At 45.2% G+C, this 26,405-nt stretch overlaps 1 protein-coding gene across 1 annotated transcript in view; it reads right to left on the bottom strand.

Annotated features, from left to right (window-relative positions):
• CDCP1 (CUB domain containing protein 1) overlaps positions 1 to 26,405 on the bottom strand; it is a 57,654-nt gene that overhangs the window by 17,599 nt on the left and 13,650 nt on the right. The window contains exons 2-4 of the mRNA XM_025377700.1: positions 10,958 to 11,167; positions 7,810 to 8,172; positions 6,233 to 6,601 (exon numbers count right to left, since the gene is read on the bottom strand). Coding sequence (XP_025233485.1) covers positions 6,233 to 6,601; positions 7,810 to 8,172; positions 10,958 to 11,167 — 942 coding nt within the window. The remainder of the gene's footprint in view (positions 1 to 6,232; positions 6,602 to 7,809; positions 8,173 to 10,957; positions 11,168 to 26,405) is intronic.

Raw genomic sequence — 26,405 nt, 5'->3', positions numbered from 1 at the left:
AAGAGGTGATTAGGTTGTTAAAATAGATTAATCTCTTTCTCACAAGACTAGGTTAGTTCCATGGGAGTGGATTAGTTTTCACAAGAGTGGGCTGCTATAAAGCTAGGCTGCCTCTCATGTTTTCCTCTTTTTCACACGTGCCCGCTTCCCTTGCCACTCCTCTGCTACATTATGGCACAGCAAGAGGCTCTCATCAGAAGCTGAGCAGATGCTGGTGCCATGCTTCTTGGACTTTCCAGTCACCAGAATCGTGAGCCGAATAAACCTCTTTTCTTTATAAATTACTTAGTCTCGGGTATTCTGTTATGGCAACACTAAATGGACTATGAGAGTAGGTATATTTAACTTCATAAGAATCTGCCAGCCAATTCTCCCAGGTGGTCACACCATTTGACACTCCCACGAGCACTCCATAAGAGCTCCGTTGCCCTCCATTCTCACCATCATTTGATGTTCTCAACCTTTCTTGTTTTAGCTATTCCAGTGGGTGTGAAATGCTATTGTGGTTTTACAGTTTATGTTTCTTTTGAAAATTTTTGTATAATAATCAGGTGGACTTTGGTGAGACACCTCATGTCCCAGCTAAAACAGAAGTGCAGTTTATTGATTCTGGGGGCAAGACAGACCTCCTGTTATGAGGAGGCTCTCTGTAATAATCACACTTCACTCCACTTTCTATTTTGCATTTGCACCTCATTCATTAGTCATTTTACACATGTTCTTTCCCCACTTCTTTTGGTTGGGGCTCAAAATAACCTGAGGAATCTAAGGGGTAGACGCAGTTAATTTCCCTGCTGCCTACAGAATGTTTTCATATGTGGCTTCAGCAGGCAAAACAGGGTGGAAATATGCAGCCCTCGCCTCTCATAGATGGGTGTTTTAAATGTAAAATTACCTATTAGCATTCATAAATCTATGGAAAGACAAGACAGATCTTTACTCAGTGTGCTCTGTGTGCTTTGACAAGTTGCCTTATCTTACCCTCACAACATGGGGGGAAGGAGGAATGACTATTGTTATTTTACAGCTGAGAAGGTTGCAAATTAACCGCTCAATGTTCCCTAATAAAGGGGCAGATCTGTGATCTGGACACAGTTTCCTGCCTTGAAAGAATCCCATAGTTTTTCTACAACATTGCAGATGCCTTCATATAAAAAACATTTGAGGCTGGGCATGATGGCTCACACCTGTAATCCTGGCACTTTGGGAGGCTGAGGCGGGCAGATCACCTGAGGTCAGGAGTTTGAGACTAGCCTGACCAACATGGAGAAACCCCATCTCTACTGAAAATACAAAATTGGCTGGGTGTGGTGGTGCATGCCTGTAATCCCAGCTACTCGGGAGGCTGAGGCAGGAGAATCGCTTGAACCCAGGAGGCACAGGTTGTGGTGAGCTGAGATCGTGCCATTGCACTCCAGCCTGGGCAATAGGAGCAAAACTCCATCTCAAAAAACAAACAAATAAACAAACAAAAACATTTGAGCCTGACATTTAACACCCAACCCCCACCAAAAGAAAACCCTTCACTATTTAATAGTTATGGACACTGTTTTAAAAGCCACACTGGGGACCTTTGAAGGGATTAGGTTACTGACTGATGTTTCATAAAGGCCCCTAACCATTTTTGTGGTATCTATAGATAGACTTTTTTTTTTTTTTTTTAATGGACTCCATGGGAATAAGTCAAAGGCCATAATACCTGTCAGCTCTGGCAGGACAAATTCATGGAGCACAAGTTACCCAACAACAACAAAAAACAAGAAGCAAAAACAAATCCAATAATTATTTAAGGTTCCAGGTGGCTTCTGGAGGTTATAAAAGCCAAAAAAGGAGCAATGTATCTGCTTCTACAACCAGCATTTACCCAGAGTGGTTAACAAAGTATCCTGTGTAACACACTGGAAATGCACATCTGCTTTTCATATGTGACTCATGGTCACCCAGAAACACACCGGTTTTGAAGATAATTGTTTGTTTGGTATATTCAGGAAAGCAAACAGAGTTTCCAAAAGCTAGAAGAGGATGCATAAAACAGTAGGCTAGTAGGCTAGAAGGCTCTCCCTAAACAGCATAATATAGATGGGTAGAATACTGTGTCATAACTCATATAATCATTATCAGCAGGGCCCCTTGAACCTTTAGAAATTACACAAAGAGAGAAACAGGCTGCCTGGTGAAAGTGGTAATAACATCAGGCATGACATGGTAATATTGTGCTATCAAAAAAGAAAGGAAAGGGTGCATTGTGGAACACTTAAAAACAAGATTTGTTTGGTGAACGTGAACTGAGCTCTCAGACATCCCTGGTTTGCACATTGTGGGGAGCTGAAGCCATCACTGCTTACAGATGTGGTCACAGATGGCCACATCAGTTATTCCTCAGTTCCTGGGTAATCGTACATGACTCAACTTAAAACACAAGATGTCTGTGGTCAAGCCATGGAAAAATATTCCCTACAGGAGTTCTCTGGGTCTAGTTTGAACCTACCTGATGTTTCTCAGCTACGTAGAGAGAGGACGGATAGTAGATATTTTTATTTTGTTTTTTGGACAATTAGGGTCAAGGTAACATCTGTCTGTTTTTTTTGTAGCCTGGGCCCACTGTGCTCAGGTCCTGCTGTGGATAATGAGGGGTTTGGGCTGGCTGTTGCCTCTTACAGCTTTCTCCACCCCTGCTGAGGCTCGGGGTTTCTATGATTGCTCTTTGGCTTGAGAAGGTCTTGAAGCTCTGCCTTTGTTATTATTTCTGATGCTCTTCTCCTTGTCTGCAACCCCCCAAGCAGCTGCTCCCACGGGTACCCCACTTCACTGTATCTGCCTTGCCCCTTCAGATGGGCTGTGGATTCTTATGGCACATCTGGCTCTTAAGCCACTTTGGACAAGATGCTGACTACTGAGATTGGTGCAACACGGATTTATGCAGGGCCTGGAATGTACCAGAAGCTGTGGTGGGAACAGAAAGAGCAATAAGATAAGATTCTTGACTGGAGGAGTTTGGTGAGATGTAGACATGGGGACAGATAAACCCATGTTGTGTGAAGAATGCAAACCACCCATGTGTGTACTCCTGGGGTAGTGGCTTTGGTCTGGGTAGTTGTTCCCCTGCTTCTGGGGACAAAGGAAGGTCAAGTTAGGGCAAAGCCTGGGTAGGACTCAGAGAGGTGCAGCAGTGAAGGAGTCGACGGGGAGACTAGCCCCAAGAGGTTTCCTCTAGCACTCACAGGAGAAGCAAGGGCAGACGCTCTGACCCAAAACTCAGTCCCCTCTCCCAGCTTCTTTCTCAGTTCCAAGGCTAAGAAAGCAGGAGCAGCACATAGAGCTCTTCTAGCAGTCATGAGTGGCATACACCATCAGCATAGATGGGGCCTCCTGCGCAGCCTGAGAAGGGCCAGACTCCGCCCAGAGTCTCCCCTTGGTATTCCTACCAGCCTGCGGTCCTTCCAACTTCACCATACACCATTGGAACTCCCTCCATGAGTGATTTGCTGCATCCTACCAGTCATCTCTGGGCCACAGCCTAATCTCTTTGTTTGGACAAGTGTTGTGTCTTTCTTTTCTTCTCTCTCTTTCTCTCTCTCTCTCTCTCTTTCTTTCTTTCTTTCTTTTTTTTTTTTTTAAGACAGAGTCTTGCTCTATTGCCCAGGTTGGAGTGTGGTGGCCCAATCTCAGCTCACCACAACCTCCGCCTCCCGCGTTCAAGCGATTCTCCTGACTCAGCCTCCTGAGTAGCTGGGACTACAGACATCTGCCACCACGCCCGGCTAATTTTTTGTATTTTTAGTAGAGACGGGGTTTCACCATATTGGCCAGGCTGGTCTCAAACTCCTGACCTTATGAGCTGCCCACCTTGGCCTCCGAAAGTGCTGGGATTACAGTCGTAAGCCACCGCGCCCAGCCCGTGTTGTGTCTTTTCTAACCCTGCATGCCTGCCTTGACTTAGAACCCTGCAGGAAACATTTAAAGAGCGCTCACTACCTGCCAGGCACTGTACTACCTCACACTGTCCTCACAACACCCCGATGAGGACAGTCTTACCACTTCCACTTTACAGATGAGCAACTGGGTCACAAAGAGGTGAAGTGACTTGCTCATGGTCAAAGTAAGTGGGGGAACCAGATTCAAATCCACGCAGGCCAACTCCAGGTCATTGCCCTTAACCATGGGGCTATGCTGCCTACAGTACAAGCTGCCCACAACAAACTTAGCGAATGAGAGAGAATAAAGAATGGGAACTGGGAGTGGTGGCTCACACCTGTAATCCCAGCACTTTGGGAGGCCGAGGCAGGCAGATCACTTGAGGCCAGGAGTTCAAGACCAGCCTAGCCAACATGGTGAAACCCCATCTCTACTAAAAATACAAAAAATTAGTTGGGTGTGGTGGCAGGTGCCTGTAATCCCAGCTACTCAAGAAGCTGAGACAGGAGAATCACCTGAACCCAGGAGGTGGAGGTTGCAGTCAGCTAAGAGCCAAGGTCATACCACTGCACTCCAGCCTGGGTGACAGAGCAAGACTGCCTAAAAAAAAGAGAATGGGTCAGACAAACGTAGGGGCACAGGACTGGTTTCCTTGGGCTAGCCCTTGAAATTTAGGGTCCACATGGGGGTTCAGAAGATCAAGATGAAGCTGCCCAGAGATCAGAGTTCTCAGGCAGTCCAGCCCAACCTAAGTTTATCCCCAAAGGTATTTCTGCCACCAAGTCCACTCACTCCTCTAGAAACAGTGCAAAGTTAGAGGCCTTGACACCGCTAAACACCTCTCAACGGCAGTTACTGCCCTTTAATCTCAGCGCTAAATCCATACCCTTCTTGACACTGTTTATAGCACGTTTAACAATTTGATTAGTTTTAGAAATCAACCCAGCTGATGTTACAGTTAACAGAATTAATCTGAGCTTCTAAGCAGCATTCCACCATGACCATGGCTGGTCTGGGACTCCTGACCTCAAGTGATTTGCCTGCCTTGGTCTCTTGCCAAAGTTCTGGGATTACAGGTGTGAGCCACCGTGCCTGGCCCCATGTATACATATCTATACATACATATACATACATACATATGGACGTTTCCAGGGCAGCACCAGTTGGGCAGTCCCTCTAGTGGATCCCACACTGCCATTTTTCTGATGCTTATCAGCCCTACAAAAATCAGCAGCATGCCACTCCACACTCCCACTTAATTTTTCTGGCTGGCTCTGCCTACTTCCTAGAAGTAAATAATAGTAAAAGCAACAATGAGAATCAGCGCTCTGGACAGCGCCCATCCTCAGCACACATCAGACATGTCCTGGTTCAAGACCACTTGCCACAACTCACTCCTTCACATCATACATGAGCCCCAGGAAGAGCCACTCTGAGTTCATTTTGTATCTTTTATCTCAAAATCTGTACTACACCCCTCAGGGCCAAGACTGGGGTGAGGCAAGCCAGACACCCAGGGAGCAAAGTTTAAGGAGGTGCTCACTCTCAGGGGCTGACCTTGTAGTTACATAACCCCGGGAGTGGGTACCTCCTTAAATATTGCACCCTGGGCACTTTGCCTCACCCTAGTCCTGGCCTTAACTCCGCTCCTCTATGTTCATGGCATCTCAGCAACGTTTGTGGAATGATGTCCAACCTAATTCTCATCACCTTAACTGGGCTTCAGTATGGGCCAGAGCACAGGCTCAGGGCTCAGAGCTTGCTCTGCTCTTGACAAGCTGTGTGATGTCAGGCCAGTTCCATAACCTCTCTGAACTTTCTGGTTTCTCATCAGTAAATGAAGATAATTCCCACCTCCCCTACAGAGTTGCAATAAAGATTAGCTGAGATTGTGTAAGTGGCATGCTTAACCCAAGATGACATGCAGAGTATGTGTCCATAGTAGGGGCGCTGAGCCATAAAACTGTAAGTTCCCATCATCATTGCTGATGGTGCGGGTACATCCTTATTCACATTGCGGGGTCAAGACATAAGATCTAGAACATGACCTTTCAATGCCTTGGTTAAAAACAATTTAGTATCTTGAATGCAAGATTGCTTTTTATTGTGCTGAAATGGAACTACGTACCAGGTGTTCACCAACAAGCCTGTCTTACTGCCTAGCAACCCACTTCCTGAAACTCTTCCCGGGTCCAGAGTCTAAGTGTTTCAGAAGCCACAGGCGAGAAACAGGAAGGGAGCCTCACCCCAGGCGGACTACCCAGTAAACAACGAAGATGCTGGAGGAGGAAGAAAAAGGAAAGTAGGGCTCACTCACTGCTTTCATTTTGTGGATGTTGGACCAAAACTTGGAACTGCAGCCGGAGGATCCCTGGGTTTTGGGCATCTTGGTCACAGCCTTGCAGGGAGAGGTTGAAGTTCCCCGCCATGTTCCCAGGCTGCTTGTCCTCCAGCTTGAACACCTCGGGGTTGGTGGTGGAGCCCGGGATGTAGTACTCAACCCGCTCCTCCTTCCTCTCGCAGTTGGAAAGATTGAAGTTGAGGAAGGAGATGCTGGCCCGCAGGTGTGCAGGAATGACAAACTGCCACGTCATGAGCTCATCCTCAGGGAAGCCTTCTGGGTAGTTGGCAGACATCAGGGTTGCTGAGCCTTCACCCTCAAACACAGACTCGATGATGCACAGACCTATTGGGAGTGGAACCCAAACCAGAAAGAATAGGGGGCAATTAGACCCTGTCCTGGTTGTCTGCAGCCGAGGGGTGGGGATACAGGAAAAATGACTGCAGTTCTCAGATCCTGAGCAGAGGGTCTGGATATGGTATATTTGGACTCAAGGCAGAGATTGGGAATGCAGACACATCGGTGGTGTGCGAGTAAATATTTAATAAGCGGTCCAGTGGTAAAGGGGAAAGCCCTGACTTATAGCATCTGCCCACTTCCATAATGGATGTAAATACTCCCACCATGGCTGATTTCAAACTACCAACACCAGGTGACTGAATGTGGAGTTGGGTAGTAGCACACCTTTATGTTATTCCCTCTATATAGATACGATGATACAAATAACCCTGACAGCACAGGCAACATTAAAATAATTAGGAGGTGATGAGTTTTGAGTATTTATTATCTTTGTTTTTAAAATAATTTATTTAATCATAAGTTAATTTAATTCTATTTTTTATAACGGATCTGTTTCACATCAGCTCACAAAATGCCTGAACACTTAATAGTCAGCTCTCTGCCAGGCACAGTGGCTCATGTCTGTAATCCTAGTACTGTGGGAGGCCAAGGCAGGAGGATCACCTGAGGTCAGGTCAGGAGTTCAAGACCAGCCTGGCCAACATGGTGAAATCCTGTCTTTAATGAAAATACAAAAATTAGCTGGGCGTGGTGGCGCATGCCTGTAGGAGAGCTGCTTGAACCTGGAGGTAGAGATTGCAGTGAGCCAAGACAGTGCCACTACACTCCAGCCTGAGCAACAGAGCGAGACTCTGTCTCAAAATAAACAAAAACAAAAAACAGCTTTGATGAGCCAGTGTGAGTGAGCTCTGCACATCACTGATATGTTTACAGAAAATGTGAAAGAGATGGAAGACAAAGAAGTTAGAAATGAAGCAATCAAGGTGGGTCTGTGAACCAATCCTTTGTCATTTTTTTGAAAACAAGTATCACATGCAAAAAGGATAAAGAGAATCACCCCGTTTGTTTAACAGAGAAGAGGGGGTTCACACTAGGAATGAGTGACCCATGTCATTTATAGAAGAGCAGGATCTTCCTTTATGGTATTTAGATCGAGTCTTAGAGATTTGCTGACATTTGGCCATTTCTGACCTAGAACAATGATGATTTTGTGTGTTTTAATCTAATCAGATAGTGGGGAGGGGCTTGCTCACGTTTTATAGATGAGCGGTTTGCAATGCTGAAGCCGGAGACATTTCTGGGGTGGAACCATGGTAGGTGTAAGGCCATTTTCACTCCTTCTTGCATCTTGATCCGGGACACAGTGCCATTGCTGCAGAAGGTTCCGATCCTGACCACAGTGGCATCGATTCGGCCACTGATGGAGTAAGTGACTCCGTCTGGGCAGCTCTCACCCGGACCAATCTGCCTCAGGCGAGGGATGGAAAACTGCAGCTCTAAACCGATGCTCTTATGGGCTTTGACGTCCCAGATGAAAGTTCTGTTGAGGGTAGGCAACAACGATGTTGAGGGCTGAAGCTGAACCTCCCCAAAAGGACATGGGCCCGACATACAGTCTGAAAAACAGTCACAAAAGCAATTTTGATCACAGATGCTCCAAGGCCCTACACCACTCCTCCTCCACCACTCAGCCCCCTGTAGTAGACTCTCTGGGGCTCTGCTCAGGTGGCCTTTACCAGGCAGGGGCACCCAGGCTCCAGGTTCCGTGAGTCTTAGTGGCCAATAGCTCACAGATGTGCCCTCCTTCAGGGAAGTGCCTCAGCTGGGGGGAGCTGCCTTGAACCAAAAAAGCCTGAGAGGTATTGCAGCCCCTCATGCCCATCCCAAGGGAGAGGTGCTGTCTATAGTCAATAATGGCCTCCTGCAGGAATTAAAAAGTCTGACCTCCTTGCTTCAAGTGAAATAACCTGGGTATGCCATTCATACTCTGGAGCCCCCATGGGGTCAGGCTGAGGCTACCCTTCAGCTAAAACCACATCTAAACTCAGCTACATGCCCTGCTCTATCCTGCTTTCCTCACTTCTGAGACCACTTTCTTGATCAATGACTTAAACAAAAAATCCCTGTCTCAGGCTCTGCTTCCAGGTCACCAGACTTGAGACATCTCTTAACTACTGTGATTTCCAGATTAAGTTCCTGGGGTCCAGTGGGTGAAGCCAGAAGGAGGGCATTTGCAGCAGAGTCTATGCTTTGGGATCTCCTACTTCTCCTGTACTGAGAGAGTCACGATTTCACAATTTGTAGAGCACAGTGCCAAGATCCATCCTTTAAAACTGGTTTTCCCATCAACACATTCATCAACATAGCGAATACATTCTGAACATGCAACTCCCCTGGACGGCTGGAACCTGGCGGCGCCATTTCTCTTCCTGCGCTGCTTTAATGCTGGTATTTTATAACCACTGTAGTTGAATTTCTTTTTTTAAGGCTAACAGCTAATGACATCCTTTGATATATTTGTTTCCTCAGCCTTTTAAAACAAAGAAGAAACATTGTCATCAAAGAGGAAACAAGAGGAAGGCGAGGGGAAGAAATAGAAAGTAGGTAATGTAACATTAAGGTTTTGTTGTCTTGAGCAGGGGGCACCTCAAAGGTGTGAGGGACTCTGGCCTCCGTAATAATAATTTGTGAATCTTTACTGCTGTTCTATCGGGGTATTTGAAAGTACTGTCCCCTCAAAATAGAATTATGGAGAATTTCAGATCAGTCTTAGATCTCTGAGGTCATCCAGACCTCTGATTTTTGCAAAGCAGTTGTGGATCCAGGTGACTTGGGCTGGCACTTGCAGCAAGTACACGGCAATCCCAGATCCCAGGATGAAAGCTCAGGCTGTGTTTGGTCAACCTTTTCTTGTCAATGCACTATGCTGTCTAACCAATAACACAGGGTTAGATAACATGGTGACTAACGTGACTAAAATTAGACTTTGTATGTTGGTAAAGGTAGTACCTATTTTAGGACCTCATGGAAACTTCGATGTTTATATCAAGCCACCTCTTTCTTTCAAAAGCTGGCCTCAAGTGATTTTCCACTCACACCTCCAGTGTGCCCAGGGCAACATCAGTTGGCTCTGGCTAGGTTCTGTACTCTTGTGGGAACACTTAACTCTAGTAAGGCAGTGACTCTTAGCTCTGGTTCTACCTACAACTCACCTGCGGGCGATTTAAAAACTACACATGGGCCATCCCAGGGATTCTGATTTAATTCTATAGCAAAATCTGGAGTCAAAAAGCCCCATCTGCCAGCCTCAGCTCTGTCACCAGCCCTGTGACACTGCAAGATCAGGTTATGAAAGTAATTTTTCATGTGATGCTAAGAGCTTTGTTTTTTAGGATGAACGCACAGGTAAGAGTAGTCGAAATGAGCGGCATGTCTCGGAATCTTCTCCTGTACTCTGTCTGGTGCAAACATTTTAAATAACTAAAAAGATTCCTGTCCAGAGGATGGAGAAGTATTATTTCTGAAGTGATTCACAACTCATTTTTCCCAGCAGATTTCTACTTTCATTAACTCATTTTTCTTTTTTTTTTTCTTTTTGGAGATGGAGTCTTGCTCTGTCACCCAAGCTGCAATGCAGTGGCACCATCTTGGCTCACTGCAATCTGTCTCCCAGGTTCAAGTGATCCTCCTGCCTCAGCCTCCCAAGTAGCTGAGACTATAGGCATGTGCCACCATGCTTGAGTAATTTTTTTTTTTTTTTTGTATTTTTAGTAGAGATGGGGTTTCACGGTGTTGGCCAGGCTGGTCTTGATGTCCAGTTAATTTTTGTATTTTTAGTAGAGACGGGGTTTCACTGTGTTGGCCAGGTTGGTCTTGAACCCCTGACCTCAGGAGATACACCTACCTCAGCCTCCTCAGTGCTGGGATTACAGGTGTGAACCACCACGCCCGGCCTCTCCTCAACCTTCTGATTCTTTTGTCTTCCATATCAGCCAGATGTTTTTAACACACAAGACGAGCATCACAGACCTGAAGATCTGCAGCTTATGGGCTTCTGTAGTGTGGCCTGAAGAGCCCATGTGCACAGTGGCTAAGTGCAAAGACTCAAAAGCCAGAGTACCTGGGTTCTTCTCCTGAGCTGCTGCTTACTAGTTGTGCCCACTTAGGCAAGTTCCTCTCTCTGTGAACTTCTCATAGGGCGGTTTTAAAGATTAAACAAATTAAGCTGTATAAAGCATTTAAAACCCTAACTGGCCACATCGGAGCTAAAGTAAAAAACTGCCGAGTTTCAGAACAGATCTTACCTCTCTAGCATTAGAGACTGACTTAGCATGGGAAAGACAGGAGGGAGGTGTAGACATTTAAAAGACATTGTCAAACAGCTCACGAGTGCCTACTTACCAATATTTTTCTGGATCTCTATGACAAAGTGATTCTCAGGACTCTGGCAGCTAAAGGTAAAGACTATTCTTTCTCCAGGCTTGATGGACAACATGGTTGTATGTCTTTTAGAAATGACGATGTAACAGGGTTTTGCCAGCAGAGTCGGGGTCCCCAGCTTTATAAGAACTGTAATGTTGCCTTCTCGTGGCAGAGCAATCTCAAAAGCTTCTGAAGGAAGGAAGGAAAATGAAGTGAGCAGGATGATTTAGGTCTGCAAACTGCTGTGGCCGCCGACCCCAGTCTGATTTAGAGAGGATGCCCTCTCTGACCACTTTGTTCTTTCCCTCCTTTTCTGAGAAGGAGGATGGTACAAAATGACAGTCCTGATCTTAGCAATCAAAAAGAACCATGACGCTGCCGGCTGGTCACTGACATGTGTTTCTTGTTTGCGCTATCAATTTTGCTACAAATTGAAAACAGAATACTGCATTCTAGATGTCTTGAGCAGTATGCTGTTAGATATCCCATCTGAGCAGTATTAAATAACAACCAGAGTAACCACCACACCTTTTCTCAACATGACTGTAGAACGAAGTCTACACACAGAAACCATCCGTCATAGGGAGACACATTTATCTGCAAAGGGCTGCTGTCCCTTGACCTGGGTGCTTTATATGCCCAGCACATACATACATACATATGTACGTACAGTAGTGGGGGCTAGAAAAACATTTGCAGAAATTAGATATAATCATATTGTATCGATGAACTCAGAAAGTTAGAGCAAAACAATGCTATTATCTCAGATTGGGGTTTAGTAAAAACACCTGAGCAAACAATATCAAGCAAGTGAGGTGGGGGTTGATTATTAAACAGAATTGTACAAATGTCAGGGTAGGGCTCTGGTTCACAAACAAGCTCAATCTCCTTCCCATTTGCTTTGCTTGATCGATTAAGTGCTCAAGAAGGGAGAGCCACTTTCTCCTTAGCAGCCACTGCCCCTGCCCTATCTTGGATTCTGATTCTGAGTCTCCGGGCAGCTGATGGCCTGGGAACAGCGGGTGATGGGAGGATCGTCTGTAGGTGAATCCTGTGGAGGGAGCCTAGGGGCTCACAGTGCCTCTGTAGTACCATGTTCTGGTACAAACAGCTGGTCAGGATCTGTTATCATGCTGGCACACAAATGGTGCTTGATAAGCAGTTGGTGAATGAATAGCAATCTAATCAGAAGCTTTTGTTTCCCATCTATTCTTTTTTCCCTCTTTAAAAATTTATTTTTAAAAAATCAACCTTATTGACAGTAATTTACACACATTAAAAAGGACTCACTCATTTTAAGAGTTTTGACAAATGTATACACTCATGTGACCACCACAATCAAGATATACAAATATTTTCCTCACCCTCAAAAGTTCCCTCAGTGCCCCTCTGCAGCCAACCTCCACTCTAAGTCCTTGAAAATTGTCAATGAGTTTGTCCTGCTCTGGAACAAATGCAAATGGAAGCCTATAGTACTTTCCCTTTTGTAGCTAGCTGCTTCTGCTCAGTATGCTTGTGAGATTCACCCACGCTGCTGCATGGGACAGTAGTGTCCTCCTTTTTATTGCTGAGTACTATTCCATTGACAGACTAGGCCATGATTTATTTATCCATGCACCTACTGATTGACATCTGAGTCCTCTTCAGTGTTGGACCAGCCATGCGCTATAATTTTACCATAACTGCTAGCCTGCACAAGACTGGATGGACTTCTGCCAGCCGCCACGAGTGAGCATGCTGTATTCCCACAGCTCAGCAGCTGTATGTGATCACACATGTGGATTTCTGTCACCCTCGTCTTGTGCCTCTCTCTCTATCCTACACTCTGCTCCAGCCCCGCTGGCCAGCTGCTCCTTACATAGTATGGAAATTGATCTCCCAACCTGTGATATGAGTGATATGAACTGTAAATATTTCCCCCAGTTTATCATTTGCCTCACTTAGAATGGTTTTTCAGGTACGAACTTTGGGCCTCTGTTCCTTCATTGTAAAATGAAGGGGTGGGGCTAGAATAACTTTACACTCCCTGCCGGCTTTGAGTCTATGACCAGTACCTGAGTAAGTAGGAAGCAACTTTGTAACTGGAAGCATTCCCAACTACTGCTCAGAAGTGACATATCTCTCTGGGCACTAGGGCACCGTCATGGACAGTTTTATGACTGCAGGAGTGCTTAGGTTTCCATTTTTGGAGCAAAACTTCTTGTCTTTCTGGCTTCTGCGTGTAACCCTCTCCACCTTAATCGCTGTGTTCAGGCCACCTTTGCCTTCTTTCTTGAACACACCAACCTCTTTCCCACCTCAGGGCCTTTGCACATGCTGGTCCTGACACCAAAAGTGCTTTCTCTAGAAAAAGCTGGCTCCTTTTTGTCATTCCGGTCTCAGCACAAAGGTCGCATTTTCCAAGAGGCCTTCCCTGACCAGACCTAAAATGCTCCTCCTCCCGCCGCCACCTCAGTCCTCCTGAACCCTGTGCTTCATGTCCGTGAGCTCCTACAGGAGGCAGCAGGAACTTGCCTGTATTTTTTAGTGGTAGCCCCAGGACCTAGACAGTGCCTGATCCCCACGAGGAGGCAAAACATTTCAAGCCCCAAAACAGCTCCATATAAAACTATTAGTCCCTGTGTTCTTGTCTTCACTGCATTTCATTTCTCATAGACATACCATCATTCCTATATTTTACTTTGGGCTAATAAATCCTGGCAAGAACAAGGAACTATGAATTTTTTAATTAATAGCTTGAGACAGAATACATTCTCCGAGGCAGAAGTTTTATTTACTCAAATGCTTGGTCTTCAAGCAGTGTGGTCATTTAGAATCTTCTGAGGCTGAGGAGTTCTTTAAGACGTCAGATTAAAAATGAATCCAGATTTATGTTCAGAAACCCAGTTGCCAGATTTATATCTGAGCTGTATATTACAACTCTTGTGTTCTTTTTCTGTAATCATGAAAATGTCTGTGTTATTTGTAAAAAAAATTCTTGGAGCACCCAGTCTCTCCAAGTCGGGCTAATTTACCATCGAGTGAAGCTGAATCCAATCTGAGGCTACAGCCCACCTAGCTATGTTACCAATTTCTTTCTCATTCCCATTTCCCCTTCTGTCAGCTTTTTTACCCTTTATTTAAACATTCCTGCCCCCATGATCATTATTTTAAATCAGTGCTAGACACTAAGCAGAGCTGCACTGCCTGAAGCTAAAGATGGGGAGAGGAGATGGAGCACCAGGGGGCAAAGCAGACTGTGTAGGGTGAGGGGACTGTTTTGTATCTTGACTATAGCAGTGATTACACCATGTATACAAATGCCGAAATTCATCAAACTGTACACTTAAAATTGATGATGTTTATTTTATGTAAGCTATACTTTAATAAAAAGAAAAAAGTGTTCAAAAGATCATGTTTTTACACAAAGTAGGCATGTAATAAATTAATAAAAGAATAATCATTACCACAGTTAAAATATGGTTTAATAATAACTGGGGGGGGGGGGGCTAGGTATATGTAATATTTTAAATCTCTTTAACTTAGATTCAGAGAAGACCAAAGTCGATCTCACCAAAATCTCTCCACTCAGTTCTTCTGTGTTATTTAGCCAGGTTAGTACCCAAAATAATTCTGGGTATACGGCAAGTTATTCTATTATAATAACAGCCAAAGAAAAATGTATAATCTCTCTCTCTTTTTTTTGAGATGGAATCTCACTCTGTTGCCCAGGCTGGAGTGCAGTGGCGTAACCTTGGCTCACTGCAACCTCCGCCTTCTGAGCTCAAGCTATTCTCCTGCCTCAGCCTCCTGAGTAGCTGGGACTAAAGGCACGTGCCACCATGCCCAGCTAATTTTTGTATTTTTAGTAGAGATGGGGTTTCACCATGTTGGCCAGGCTGGTCTTGAACTCCTGACCTCAGGTGATCCACCTGCCTTGGCCTCCCAAAGTGCTGGGATTACAGGCGTGAGCCATTGTGACCAGCCAGAAAAATATATAATCTCTTTTAGAATTTTTTTTCTTTTCTTTTCTTTTTTTTTTTTTTGAGACAGAGTTACCCTCTGTTGCCCAGGCTGGAGTGCAATGGCGTGATCTTGGCAACCTCCGTCTTTGGAACTCAAGTGATTCTCGTGCCTCAGTCTCCCGAGTAGCTGGGACTATAGGTGTACCCACACCTGGCTAATTTTTGTATTCTGTAGTAAAGAGGGGGTTTCACCATGTTAGCCGGGCTGGTCTTGAACTCCTGGCCTCAAGTGATTTGCCCACCTCGGTCTCCTGAAGTGCTGGGATTACAGGTGTGAGCCACCACGCCTGGCCTAGAAATTCATTTTTTAAAGAATTTTGGAAATGATGTATTCATTCAACAAACATTTTCTGGGTTTATAATCTATTCTAGTGACACACTTGGTGCAAATGCCTTAATGATAAAAACAGCCAGAGTCCCTGCCCTTAGAGAATTAATAGCCTAGACTAAGGGCTTATGAATGGTCTGTGATAAAGTTCTAAGCCCCAGTAGGTGTAACAAGGACTCTGGGAATCTGTACTAGTCTATGGTGAGATGTAGGGATTTTTTTTTTTTTTTTTTTTGGTCTATGGTGAGAAGTAGGGATTCACTTCTATTTTTTTTCCATATGGAGAGCCCATTGTTCCAACTCTCAGCTTTGAATATACCAGTCCCTCCTTCATGAATTACTAATGCTACTTCTGTTGTTTATATTTTTTATTTAGGGTCTAAATAACCCAGATTTTCATGCAAACTCATTTTGCAATCAAGGAAGATGAAACCTTATGAAGGTTAAATGACTCACTCCTGGTAGACGTTTAACATCTTAATATGTTTCTTTGCCCTGGCTGAGATGATCAACCCAGCACGTTCTACTGTCCAGCTGTAGTTTGTAACTATTCTTTGGTGTACCAGACCAGAGAATTTGGGCTTGAGTAATCCCCACCTGGTGTCCAGCTCATAGTTCAGAGGAAACAACTAAGCTAAAGACACATGATAGGCAAAGCTGAATTTAGCTACCTTTCCATCAGGAGATGACTTATAGGCTCTTTTCTAGGGTCACAGCCAAGGACTCATCATCCACATGGCTATCATTTTTAATGGTGCCCCTCATCCTAAATGATAAATAAGTTAGCCAGCAGGGGTGAACAGGAGCAAGAAGATAATGATTCAACCTTGTACACACTTGAAATATGGGCTCTTTCCTGACTCCCACCAAGTCTACCACTCTAGAGGCACTTATTTCACTGCAATAGAAACAGTGGTAAAATCCCCACTGCTTAAGTAGAGTAACTTGTCAGCTCATTTGATCACAAATGCTTGGATCACATCTCTTTTTTTTGCCTCCCCAGGAATTTGGTATTTCATTGGTCTAATATTTCAGAAAATCATTACCCAGGTTCAGAGAAACTCAGAAATGCTCCAGATTCTGGTGTGACTTTGAGGTCTTATGGGCTGAAAGACATCCAAGCTTTCACTATAGCAGTGCGTGGGCTCCCGGGCTTGGCACATTTGGAAAAGCTTACAAGGCACAGGCTTGGGCTCCTGAGTCACACACAGCTCTTTTCTTCAGCTCTCCTGCCTCCCGACCTCTCCTTATTAGGACACCTTTGTGAGTATCTGCCTCACCAGCTCCTTCCTGGGCAGGCAGGGATGGGGGAAGAATTTCCATTTGTTTTAATCATCATTCATGATTCACCATTCATTAATCACCATATCACACATCCCTGTTATTTGTTCTCCCTGCCATTCTATTTCTTTGCAATTCTTGATTCTAGTAAGGGAAACTAATGTAGGGGAGGGAATTCCATGTGATAAACACCAGGAAGTCGTTTTTCTCCCAGATCTGTCAAATACAGTTTAAAAGACTGGCAAAGTACTGGCAACTCATCTAAAATTTGTAGATGAATTGGAACAAGTTGCCTCAATTCTGGGTGTGGTTGCCTATGGGACTTGGCTCTCATTCACTTTCTCCATCCAAGGAAGATGGACTGAGCAGCTCCCAGCCAGCGCTGGGCTCAGCCTGGGCACCAGGAGATACATATTAAGATGCATGGCGCCCTGGAGGAGTGCCCAGGATGCCAAGGGAGGCAGACTCAAACCAAGAAGTTTGTGGCTGATCCGTCACGGCTTGCATGCGAGTCAGGTTCCACTTTTGGCCAAAATAGCCCTGTCCTCTCTTAGGAAGAGGTCACATTGCAGACCAACATTCCACTCTCAACAAGTCCAGCAACTGGTGTTTCCTCTATCCATGGGGCAGATCCCTGCTTTTCAGACTGAGCATCAGGTAAGTCATAATTTGCTTTTAGGGGCCAGGTTTGCAAAATATATTTCATTAAATTGTGGATGTGCACACCATGAGAGCCTCAGGATGTCCAGCAGACTGGCAAATGTATACCCTACCTCATATCCACCCCGAGGGGACACACACACCATTGAAATGATTTCTCCCAACCTTTATTCCCTGCAGGGAGCAAGTGTTGAATTCACATACATTGAATGTACATTTGCTTGTCTACCTATTCATTAGACCCAGATAGTAATTTTAGGACACCAGGGAAGTTCAAGGTACTCTGAAGACATTGAGGGTCTGCTATCAACCACCTGGGGGTGGTAGTCAAGGAAGGCTTCACAGAAGGGGCATGACTTAAGATGGGTCTTATAGAATGGATATGAGTGTGCCAACCAGGAACAGTGAGATGAGTGTCAGGAAGGATAGATGGAAGGAATAGCAGGTGCAAAGATGCCAAAATATGAAAATCGTGGCTTCCTTGGAGCCACTCTGGAGAGTTTGATTTGGCCAGAGTTTTGTTTGGGTGGGTAGAGGAGGCTGGAGAAGTGGGAAAGGGCTTGGTTGTTGGCCATGGAGTTTGGGCTTCACCCACTGGGACCAGCACACCTCAGCAGCTTGGTGCGGTGGTGAAGAGTACAGATTCTAGAATCAGACTGTCTAGGGTCAATTACTGGCTCTACCACTCACCCAGATGTGCCCCCCTTGGGCAAATTCCTTAGCTTCTTGGTGCCTCACTTTCCTCATCTGCAAACAGGATAATAATGAGATTCCTTGTAAGGCCTAAATGAGTTAATACCTACAAAGTGCTTAGAATGGTGCCAGGTGGTCAATCGATATTGGCTGTTAGTATTGTTGATATTATCAATGATAGCATATTACAACTACTACTAGCAGTGATGGGGCACCATTGAAGGGTGTTAAGCAGACAACGATAGCAGCAGTTTGGCTCTGAGTCTAAAATCTACAGTCCTGTCTGGCTGGGTGGGGACTAGGTAAGGCAGGCAAGGCACCGAACAGGCAAACCTTAAGGAGGCACTCACTGTCAGGGTGGTGTCACTTGAGGCAAGTGTGAGTGCCTCCTTAAATACTGCACACCTTATCTGCCTCACCTAGCCATGGCCCTGGCCCTGATCATTGGCTATTAATAGGCCCTTCTACTTGTTGACTCATGTGACTCCAGCACCTTCACTGAGACTCAGAGAAGTGACCTCACTTCTCCAAGTTTGCTGAGCTCAGGAGACAACTGGGACATTCTGGTTCAACCCTGGCACCTCTGCAGTCTCCACCCATCCAGGGTACCACACTGAGCTGCCCTCATAGAAGCTGCCAAGGCTGGTCAAGTCACCCAGCAGAAGAGGAGGAACTGCTGCCATTCTTTATTTATTTCCTTCCTTCCTTCCTTCCTTCCTTCCTTCCTTCCTTCCTTCCTTCCTCCCTCCCTCCCTCCCTTCCTCCCTTCCTCCCTCCCTTCCTCCCTTGCTTCCTCCCTCCCTTCCTCCCCCCTCCCTCCCTCTGTCTCTGTCTGTCTCTCTCTCTCTCTCTTTCTTTTTTTTGTCTACCCTGGAGGTGACAGAAACTGCCATTCTTATTAAGTGAATGCAGTTGTTGGCTGATTCCAAGAAGTAGGGGGTCACTTCCAACAGAATTCATTCTAACAGTGCCTGCTGTGTGAGGGGTGGGGGTGCCAGACTGTCACATCACCTAACTTGGAGTCTTCCTAGTCCAGTGGACCTGAAGCAGTGAGGCCTAAAGGAAGAGAGAGACAACTGGTTTAGACACTCAAAATCCATGTGTCATTGACTTGGCCTGGTCCATTTACAGACTGGTAAATTGAGGTGTAAGTCTTGCCAACAACAGGAAGACCACTGATCTGCCTACCTGGAAATAGTTCATTTCCACCTTCACATAAGAAAGAACTAGAACATGAATTGCCATTTCAAGGGCTAATCATTCTCTTGGATGGGAGAAAAACCATTGGAATCTAGACACCAGGCCTGTCTAAATAGCAACAACAACAAACATTTAATGATTCCTTAATACGAGGCAGCCTCCCTGCATATGTTTATAAGTATTTATAAATCCCCACAACCACTCCATAAAGTAGGTTCTAATATTAATCCCCATTATACAGATGAAGAAACTGAGGCTTGGGCAGTTTAAGTAATGTGCCCAGGCATATATGATTAATAAGAGGTAGGGACAAGTTTTGTGCCCCAGCTCAGCTCTGACACCGGTGCCCGGGGCATGATAAATGACTATTCAGCAGAGCTAGCCCCACCTGAAGAATTCCATACACAACGAGGAACTTTCTGATGGTGGTGGGTTGTTCTTACCAACAAAGTCAATCAAGGTAGAATAAAGTATTTCCAAGCTGCTGGCTCTCCAGGATATCAAAAGGAAAATATATTTGTTTTAAATGGTCCAACAAGCATACTGCATTACTGCAAATCCTCCTTCATGTCAAAGTAATTTGAAAGTATAGTTGGAATTTAAGCTTAATGTTTAAATTCCACGGAATTTGAAATGTTTGCGGCATGGTTGTTCTTTAGTATTGTTCTTTTTAGGCAGTGCCAGGTGTAAGGTTCTAAGAAAGGGAACTGGCATGGTTCTGCTGCTGATGGCTCCACAGCTTCATCAGGTCTGCCCAGGGGGTGTGGGCATGGGAGGTTAATGTGGCCGAGTTGGTGGCAAAAGAAAAGCAGCCATGATTCTAGAACAAAGTACTGAGAATGAAAGGCCAGCGCCAAGTTTTAGCAGAAAAGCATGCTGTAGAAGCACTGGCCTGCAGGACTCACTTCTCTAGACAGCTGTCAGTGAGACTCATGGGAAAATCCGATCAAGTTTGAGTCAATTTCAACCAGGCTTCTGCTTGGCTTGGCAGGAAATGCTTCTTCCTAAAAGAGACCCCAACCTGTCGTTCTGGGTATCTGGCTATAAAGCCTTCCATCCACTGGTTTGGAAGTCAAGTAGGACCTGCCAAGACCTGCCAATCCCCTTTCCCCACCCCACTCCTTCCACCTATTCCCATGGCTGGTTTCAGGGAAGAGCCTGTCAAGATAGCAGGGCAAATCTCTCATTCACCTTCTGAGAAGTAAAGAGATGTGAAATGATGGCTGCTTACCAGACGTCCCTAGAAAGAAGCTGGGGCAAGGTACAGCAGTCAGGCCAAGCTGAGGAAATGCCTTCAGGCTACTGTTGCATGTCTGGAGAAAGGGATGGGTGGCAGGGCAGGTAACCATCCCATTCCCCAACCCTAATGGCAGGTGCACCTCCCAACTAAAGATACTGTGCCACAGGTGGCTACAAGAACTTGCCTGCCATTCTACCATTATAGGCTCTCCAAAGGAAAGGACCACATTAAACACTGCAGTGATCAGTCAACACCCAGGAAGGACTGGACACAGACCCTAGTTATCAGTAAAGGACCTGGGGAGTGATCAAGCACAACCTCCCACCCACAGTGGGACTGGGACACAGGACTGCACTGGGAGGTCAGGGCAGGGAAGAAGGCCCGAGGGAATCGGACAAGGGCATGCACAGTGCAGGTGGGAAGTGCAGAGACAACGTGCTGCAAAATGTTGATGAAGGCCGACTCTGGCCACATCTCTGAAGATCATTTTGCCATAAGTTACCCTCCAGGCCAGGTGCTGGCATACAAAGATGAACAAGGCTGGGCTCCGACTTTCAGACTTACATCCAGGGACCTCAGGGCTCAAGAGACATCAGGGTCCCACCCCCTCAGTGAGAGACACACATAGTTCCCATTAAAATAGTTTACTATTTCCACAGCTCTTAGATTAATTACGGAAAAGAGTAAAATTAAGTTCCAATAGCAATGTTAAAAAGAACCATGTGCAGCTTAGTCAATTCAACTTGTTGGAACAGTTTATCAACACAGGGGACTGCTGTGTACATTCATTCACTCCTGACTCTTAATTCTCAAGGTCCTCAGGGAAGAAAATTATATGCAATGATGCAAGTTATTTCTTTTATTTCTTTTACTTTTTTGAGATGGAGTTTCACTCTTTTGCCCAGGCTAGAGTGCAGTGGTACTGTCTTGGCTCTGCCTTCCAGGTTCAAGCAATTCTCCTGCCTCAGCCACCCGAGTAGCTGGGATTACAGGTGCCCACCACCACGCCCAGCTAATTTTTGTATTTTTAGTAGAATGGGGTTTCACCATATTGGCCAGACTGGTCTGAAACTCCTGACCTCAGGTGATCCGCCTGCCTTGGCCTCCCAAAGTGCTGGGATCACAGGTGTGAACCACCGCACCCAGCCAAGTTATTCATTTTCTAAAGTAACTGAACCATTTCCCAAAAGCAATGCTAGTAGTTCACTGTCTCCAGAGCTTATGCTTTGAATCATTTTTCTAAAGGGTGACAGGTTTGCATAGAACCGTCCAAACTGTTCTGTTGCGTTTTTCCCTTTTATGATCAAAGACATGCCATAGGAAAGAGGTGGCCCTGTCTGGGTCACAGTCTGTAGCGAACAGATACATCTGCATATAAACCCCTCTGAGACTGAGGCCATCTTAAGGCTCCTTGTCAGTCCAAAACATGGAGGTTAACATTTAATTCCAGATTGAATCACACCGTATCAGTGGACGAACGGTTTCCAAGAGGACCACAGAGGTAAGAAAGCTGCATAATAACAGACTTTGAACATGGGAATTGCAGAATTAAATAACAAATATAACTCAGCTTATGACCACTGTAAATAATTCATGCAAGATGCTAAAATGCCACAAGGCTACTTTAAATCACATTAACATTTTATGAAATGTTAACAAGATTTATTTTGTTAGACCTTGAAGTGTGAGTCACGAGGGCCATGAAAGTCACTGAGGATCACAAGGATGGCTGGAGAAGAATCAAAGGAGTAGATTTAAAAACCCATCTGTATGTACACTCAGGGACACACATGCAAAGGCCCACAGCCCCTCCCTCACCTGCTAAATGTTTAGAAGTTACTGAATTTCCAGTGTCTTTAGTATTCCCCCCAGAGTACCTCATTCCAATGGTCCAACCTTGCCATCAGAGATTAAATAGTTGTTCAAGTTCTTCTGACAAAAAGTCAGCAGGGGGGTGGTTAAACAAGAATCCACACAGACAAAACCAATCTGTGCTTGTATAAGTCAGAATAGTGAACCTGGGGTGGGGAAGGTGGGCAGGTGATTAGAAAGGGGCAAGAGAGAAAATTCTGCAGTACTAGACACACACGCATGACACACACACACCCCTAAAAATTATCCAGCTATACACTTAAGATTTGTATACTTTAGTCTCAATAAAACAATTTTTTTTTTTTTTTGAGACATAGTCTCATTCTGTCACCCAGGCTGTAGAGCAGTGGTGTGATCTTGGCTCATTGCAGCTTCGGCCTCCCAGCTCAAGCAATCCTCCCACCTCAGTCTCCTGGGTAGCTGGGATCACCAGCGCAGGCCACCATGCCAGACTAATTTTTTAATTTTTGTAGAGACAAGGTATCACTATGTTGCTTAGGTCTTGAACTCCTGGGCTCAAGTAATCCTCCTGCCTTGGCCTCCCAAAGTGCTGGGATCACAGGCTTGAGGCTGTGTCCAGCCACAATAAAACAATTCTTAAAACTCAGAAAAACCATTGCTAGCTATGTGAAACTTTCTTGTATGCTGAGAAGCTCCTCTCCCGCCATCCTTCTGGGCATACACCAAACCCCTTCTGAGTCGCTCTTTGTGCCTGTAAGGTCCTGGGCATAAGGTCTCATCCACAGATGATTCAAAGTCTCTGCCCTCAAGGTACTAGGTTCTTACAGGGCTTCACAGTTCTTGTTACAACAAATTGTTGTTTGCACAACTCTGAAAATTGAGGAGAAAAACCTGTTGGTCCTTCCTCATGATCTGAACCCTAAGTGCAGTGAGTTATGCTTGGGGCAGTTGCTTACAAGTGTTGTCCCTGGGCCTTGTAAGGGGAGGAGCCTCCTAAGTGTGTCAAGCCTTCCTTTTTAGCAGAGACAGAGTCTAGCATTAGAAACCAATAGTACATTTACAAAGCTAGCCATATAATTGGAAGGTATGTTTCATTTTTTTTTCTTTTGGTGACAGGGCCTTGCTTTGTTGCTCAGGCTGGAGTGCAATGGCACAATCACAGCTCACTGCAGCCTTGACCTCCCGGGCTCAAGCAATCCTCCCATCTCAGCCTCCTGAGTAGGTGGGACCATCAGCGCATGCCACTATACCTGGCTAATTTTTTTGTTTTTATTTTTGTAGAGACAGGGGTCTTCCTATGTTGCCCTGGTTGGTCTTGAACTCCTAGGCTCAAGCTTTAGCCTCCCCAAATGCTGGGATGACAGGTGCATGCCATCATGCCTGGCCTATGCTTCACTTCTTTAAAAAAAAAACATTTTTTTTTATTGTGGTAAAAAAAAAAAAACCCAACTCGATAAAATAGAAAAGGGAAAAAACACCTATGAATAACCCTGCAAATATTTCTTTTTGCTTTTTTATTATAGTAAAACATACATACACACACTTTATCATTTCAACAATTTTTAAGTGTGTAGTTCAGAAGCATTAAGCACATTCACATTGTTGTGCAACAGTTACCACCATCCACCTCTGGAATGTTTTCATTATCCTAAACAGAAACCCTGTGTCCATTAAATAATAACTCCCATGTCTCCCCTCAGCCCTGGTAACTAGCATCCTACTTCGTCTCTATGAATTTGACTACTAATCTAAGTGGAATCAGACAGTCCTTGTCCTTTCGTATCTGGCTTAGTTCATTTAGCATAATGTAGGTGAGAATTAATTGCTAATTACTAATTTGCATGCCAATGAAAAGTTGACTGAAACTGCATAGCCTGAAATTCATATATATTCACAGTAATCCCCTGGATTACTGTGGAAGGGAGGGAGAGAAACTTGTTTAAACAAAAATGATGTCATAACTAGAAAACTCAAAAGATGGCAAAAGGTCATGAAAAATAAGAAGGATTTCCCTGATAAGTGAAAAACTGGTTAGCACTTCATGCAGCCCATTGACCACTGCATTCAGAGACCTTACTTTGGTCTCTGTAGGCCACGCACTGAATGAGGGACACTGCTGGGGGCAGGCCTGCGAAAAATGTTCTGATAGGACTGTACTTTTTTGGTGATTAAAAGCCATGTAAGGCTGGGTGTGGTGGCTCACGCCTGTAATCCCAGCACTTTGGGAGGCCAGGGCAGGTGGATCATCTGAGGTCAGGAGTTCGAGACCAGCCTGGCCAACACGGTAAAACTCTGTCTCTACTTAAAAAAAAAAACACAAAAATTAGCCAGGTGTGGTGGCGCATGCCTGTAATCCCAGCTACTCGGGAGGCTGAGGCAGGAGAATCACTTGAGTCCAGGAGGTAGAGGTTGCAGTGAGCCGACATCACACCACTGCACTACAGCCTGGCGACACAGCGAGACTCTGTCTAAAAAAAAAAAAAAAAAAAAAGAGCCATATAAAAGAAAACGTTCTTACTTGTCTGAACATAAGCCATGAGCTGCTTAAACTAAAAATAAAGTTCAGTTTAAAATGAGCTTTTCCAGAAGGTTATATCTGGCTATTTCTACCTTACCATTCATCATCCCTCAAAGGATAACACTAGAGACGTGGTAGCAGGGAAACACTTCACTACCAAAATGTTCAGCTCTAGGTTAGTTCAGCCTGTAGTTTTGAAAATCCACTCACTGGGGAGGAGCAAAAGGCAGCAGGGGAAGAGGTTCTATTAAGACAGAGACCTGTTCTGTGGCCCCCATCACCTGACCTCACATGTGTAATACTCCCTGTCTTGTGTGCCTCATCACTTCAGTCACTTGGCTGGGCCACTAGAAGCCACCTGACCTCTCTGAACCACAAGTTTCTCATCTGCAGCATTTGGCTAAAAACATCAACTGTGCAGGGCTTTTACAAGCATTGGAATGAGACCACATATGCAAAGCCAGGCACATGGCCGGCCCTCAAAGAGTGATGGCCATGATCATTACCATTCTGGCAGAGGGGGCAGAGCCTCTGTGCCACGGCACCCAGGGGCTGCCAGAATTCTAAGATGCCCTCCAGTGACTCACATCCTTGTAGAATCTCTTCCACTTGAGTGTGGGAGGGATGGGATATCACTTGCCTGATTAGGCTATGTTGAATGGTACTGTTAACTTTAGGAAAGGGAGACTATCCTGGGTGGGTGTGGCCTAATCAGCTGAACTCTTAAAAGAGGCTGGACTTTTCCTGGAGAAAAGGAGTTGACATGTGAAAGGAATTCAACATAAGGGAGAGTCTCTGTAGCTAGTGTTGAAGATGGGTCCACATGACAAGGAATGCAGGTGGTCTCTGAAAGCTGAGAGCAGTGTTGGTTGAAAAGCAGCAAGGAAAGGGGGACATCAGACCTGCAGCCACAGGAACTGAATTCTGCTACAACCAACATGCTTAGAAGAGAGCCACAAGCTCCTGTTGATAATGTAGCCTGGCCAACATCTTGATCTTAGCCTTTTGAGACCTTGCGCAGAGAACCCACCCATGCTGTCGTCAGAAGACCTACAGAACTGTGAGCTAACAGGTGTTGTTTTTATGACACCAAGTTTCTGGCAATTTGTTATGCAGCAATAGAAAACCAACACAGAACTCTTGGCCAGGCACGGTGGCTCACACCTGTAATCCCAGCACTTCGGGAGGCCGAGGTGGTGGATCACCTGAGGTCAGGAGTTCGAGACCAGCTGACCAACATGGAGAAACCCCATCTCTACTAAAAATACACAATTAGCTGGGCGTGGTGGTGCATGCCTGTAATCCCACCTACATGGGAGGCTGAGGCAGGAGAATCACTTGAACCCAGGAGACGGAGGTTGCAGTGAGCTGAGATCGTATCATTGCACTCCAGCCTGGGCAACAAGAGTGAAACTCCGTCTAAAAAAAAAAAAAGAAAAAAATATATATACTTTTTAAAAGAAGAAAACCAATACAGAACTCTTAATTAGATGGGGTACCAGGCAGGGAAAGATGGGGTTGTTTTTATGGACCTGCCGAGCTGCTCAAGGAAAGAAGTTTGGACAAATACAAGGTATTGTTTGGGATGCTGAGCCTCCCCTTCTGAGCTGAATTACCAGATGGAAGGTGTTATATAGATAAGCCAGCCTTTATGAAAATAGTAGATCAAC

Source organism: Theropithecus gelada, chromosome 2 (assembly GCF_003255815.1).
Source record: "Theropithecus gelada isolate Dixy chromosome 2, Tgel_1.0, whole genome shotgun sequence".
Classification (NCBI taxonomy): Eukaryota; Metazoa; Chordata; class Mammalia; order Primates; family Cercopithecidae; genus Theropithecus; species Theropithecus gelada.
The sequence above is the reverse complement of the archived record's forward strand: the minus strand, read 5'-3'. Positions and strand labels throughout refer to the sequence as shown.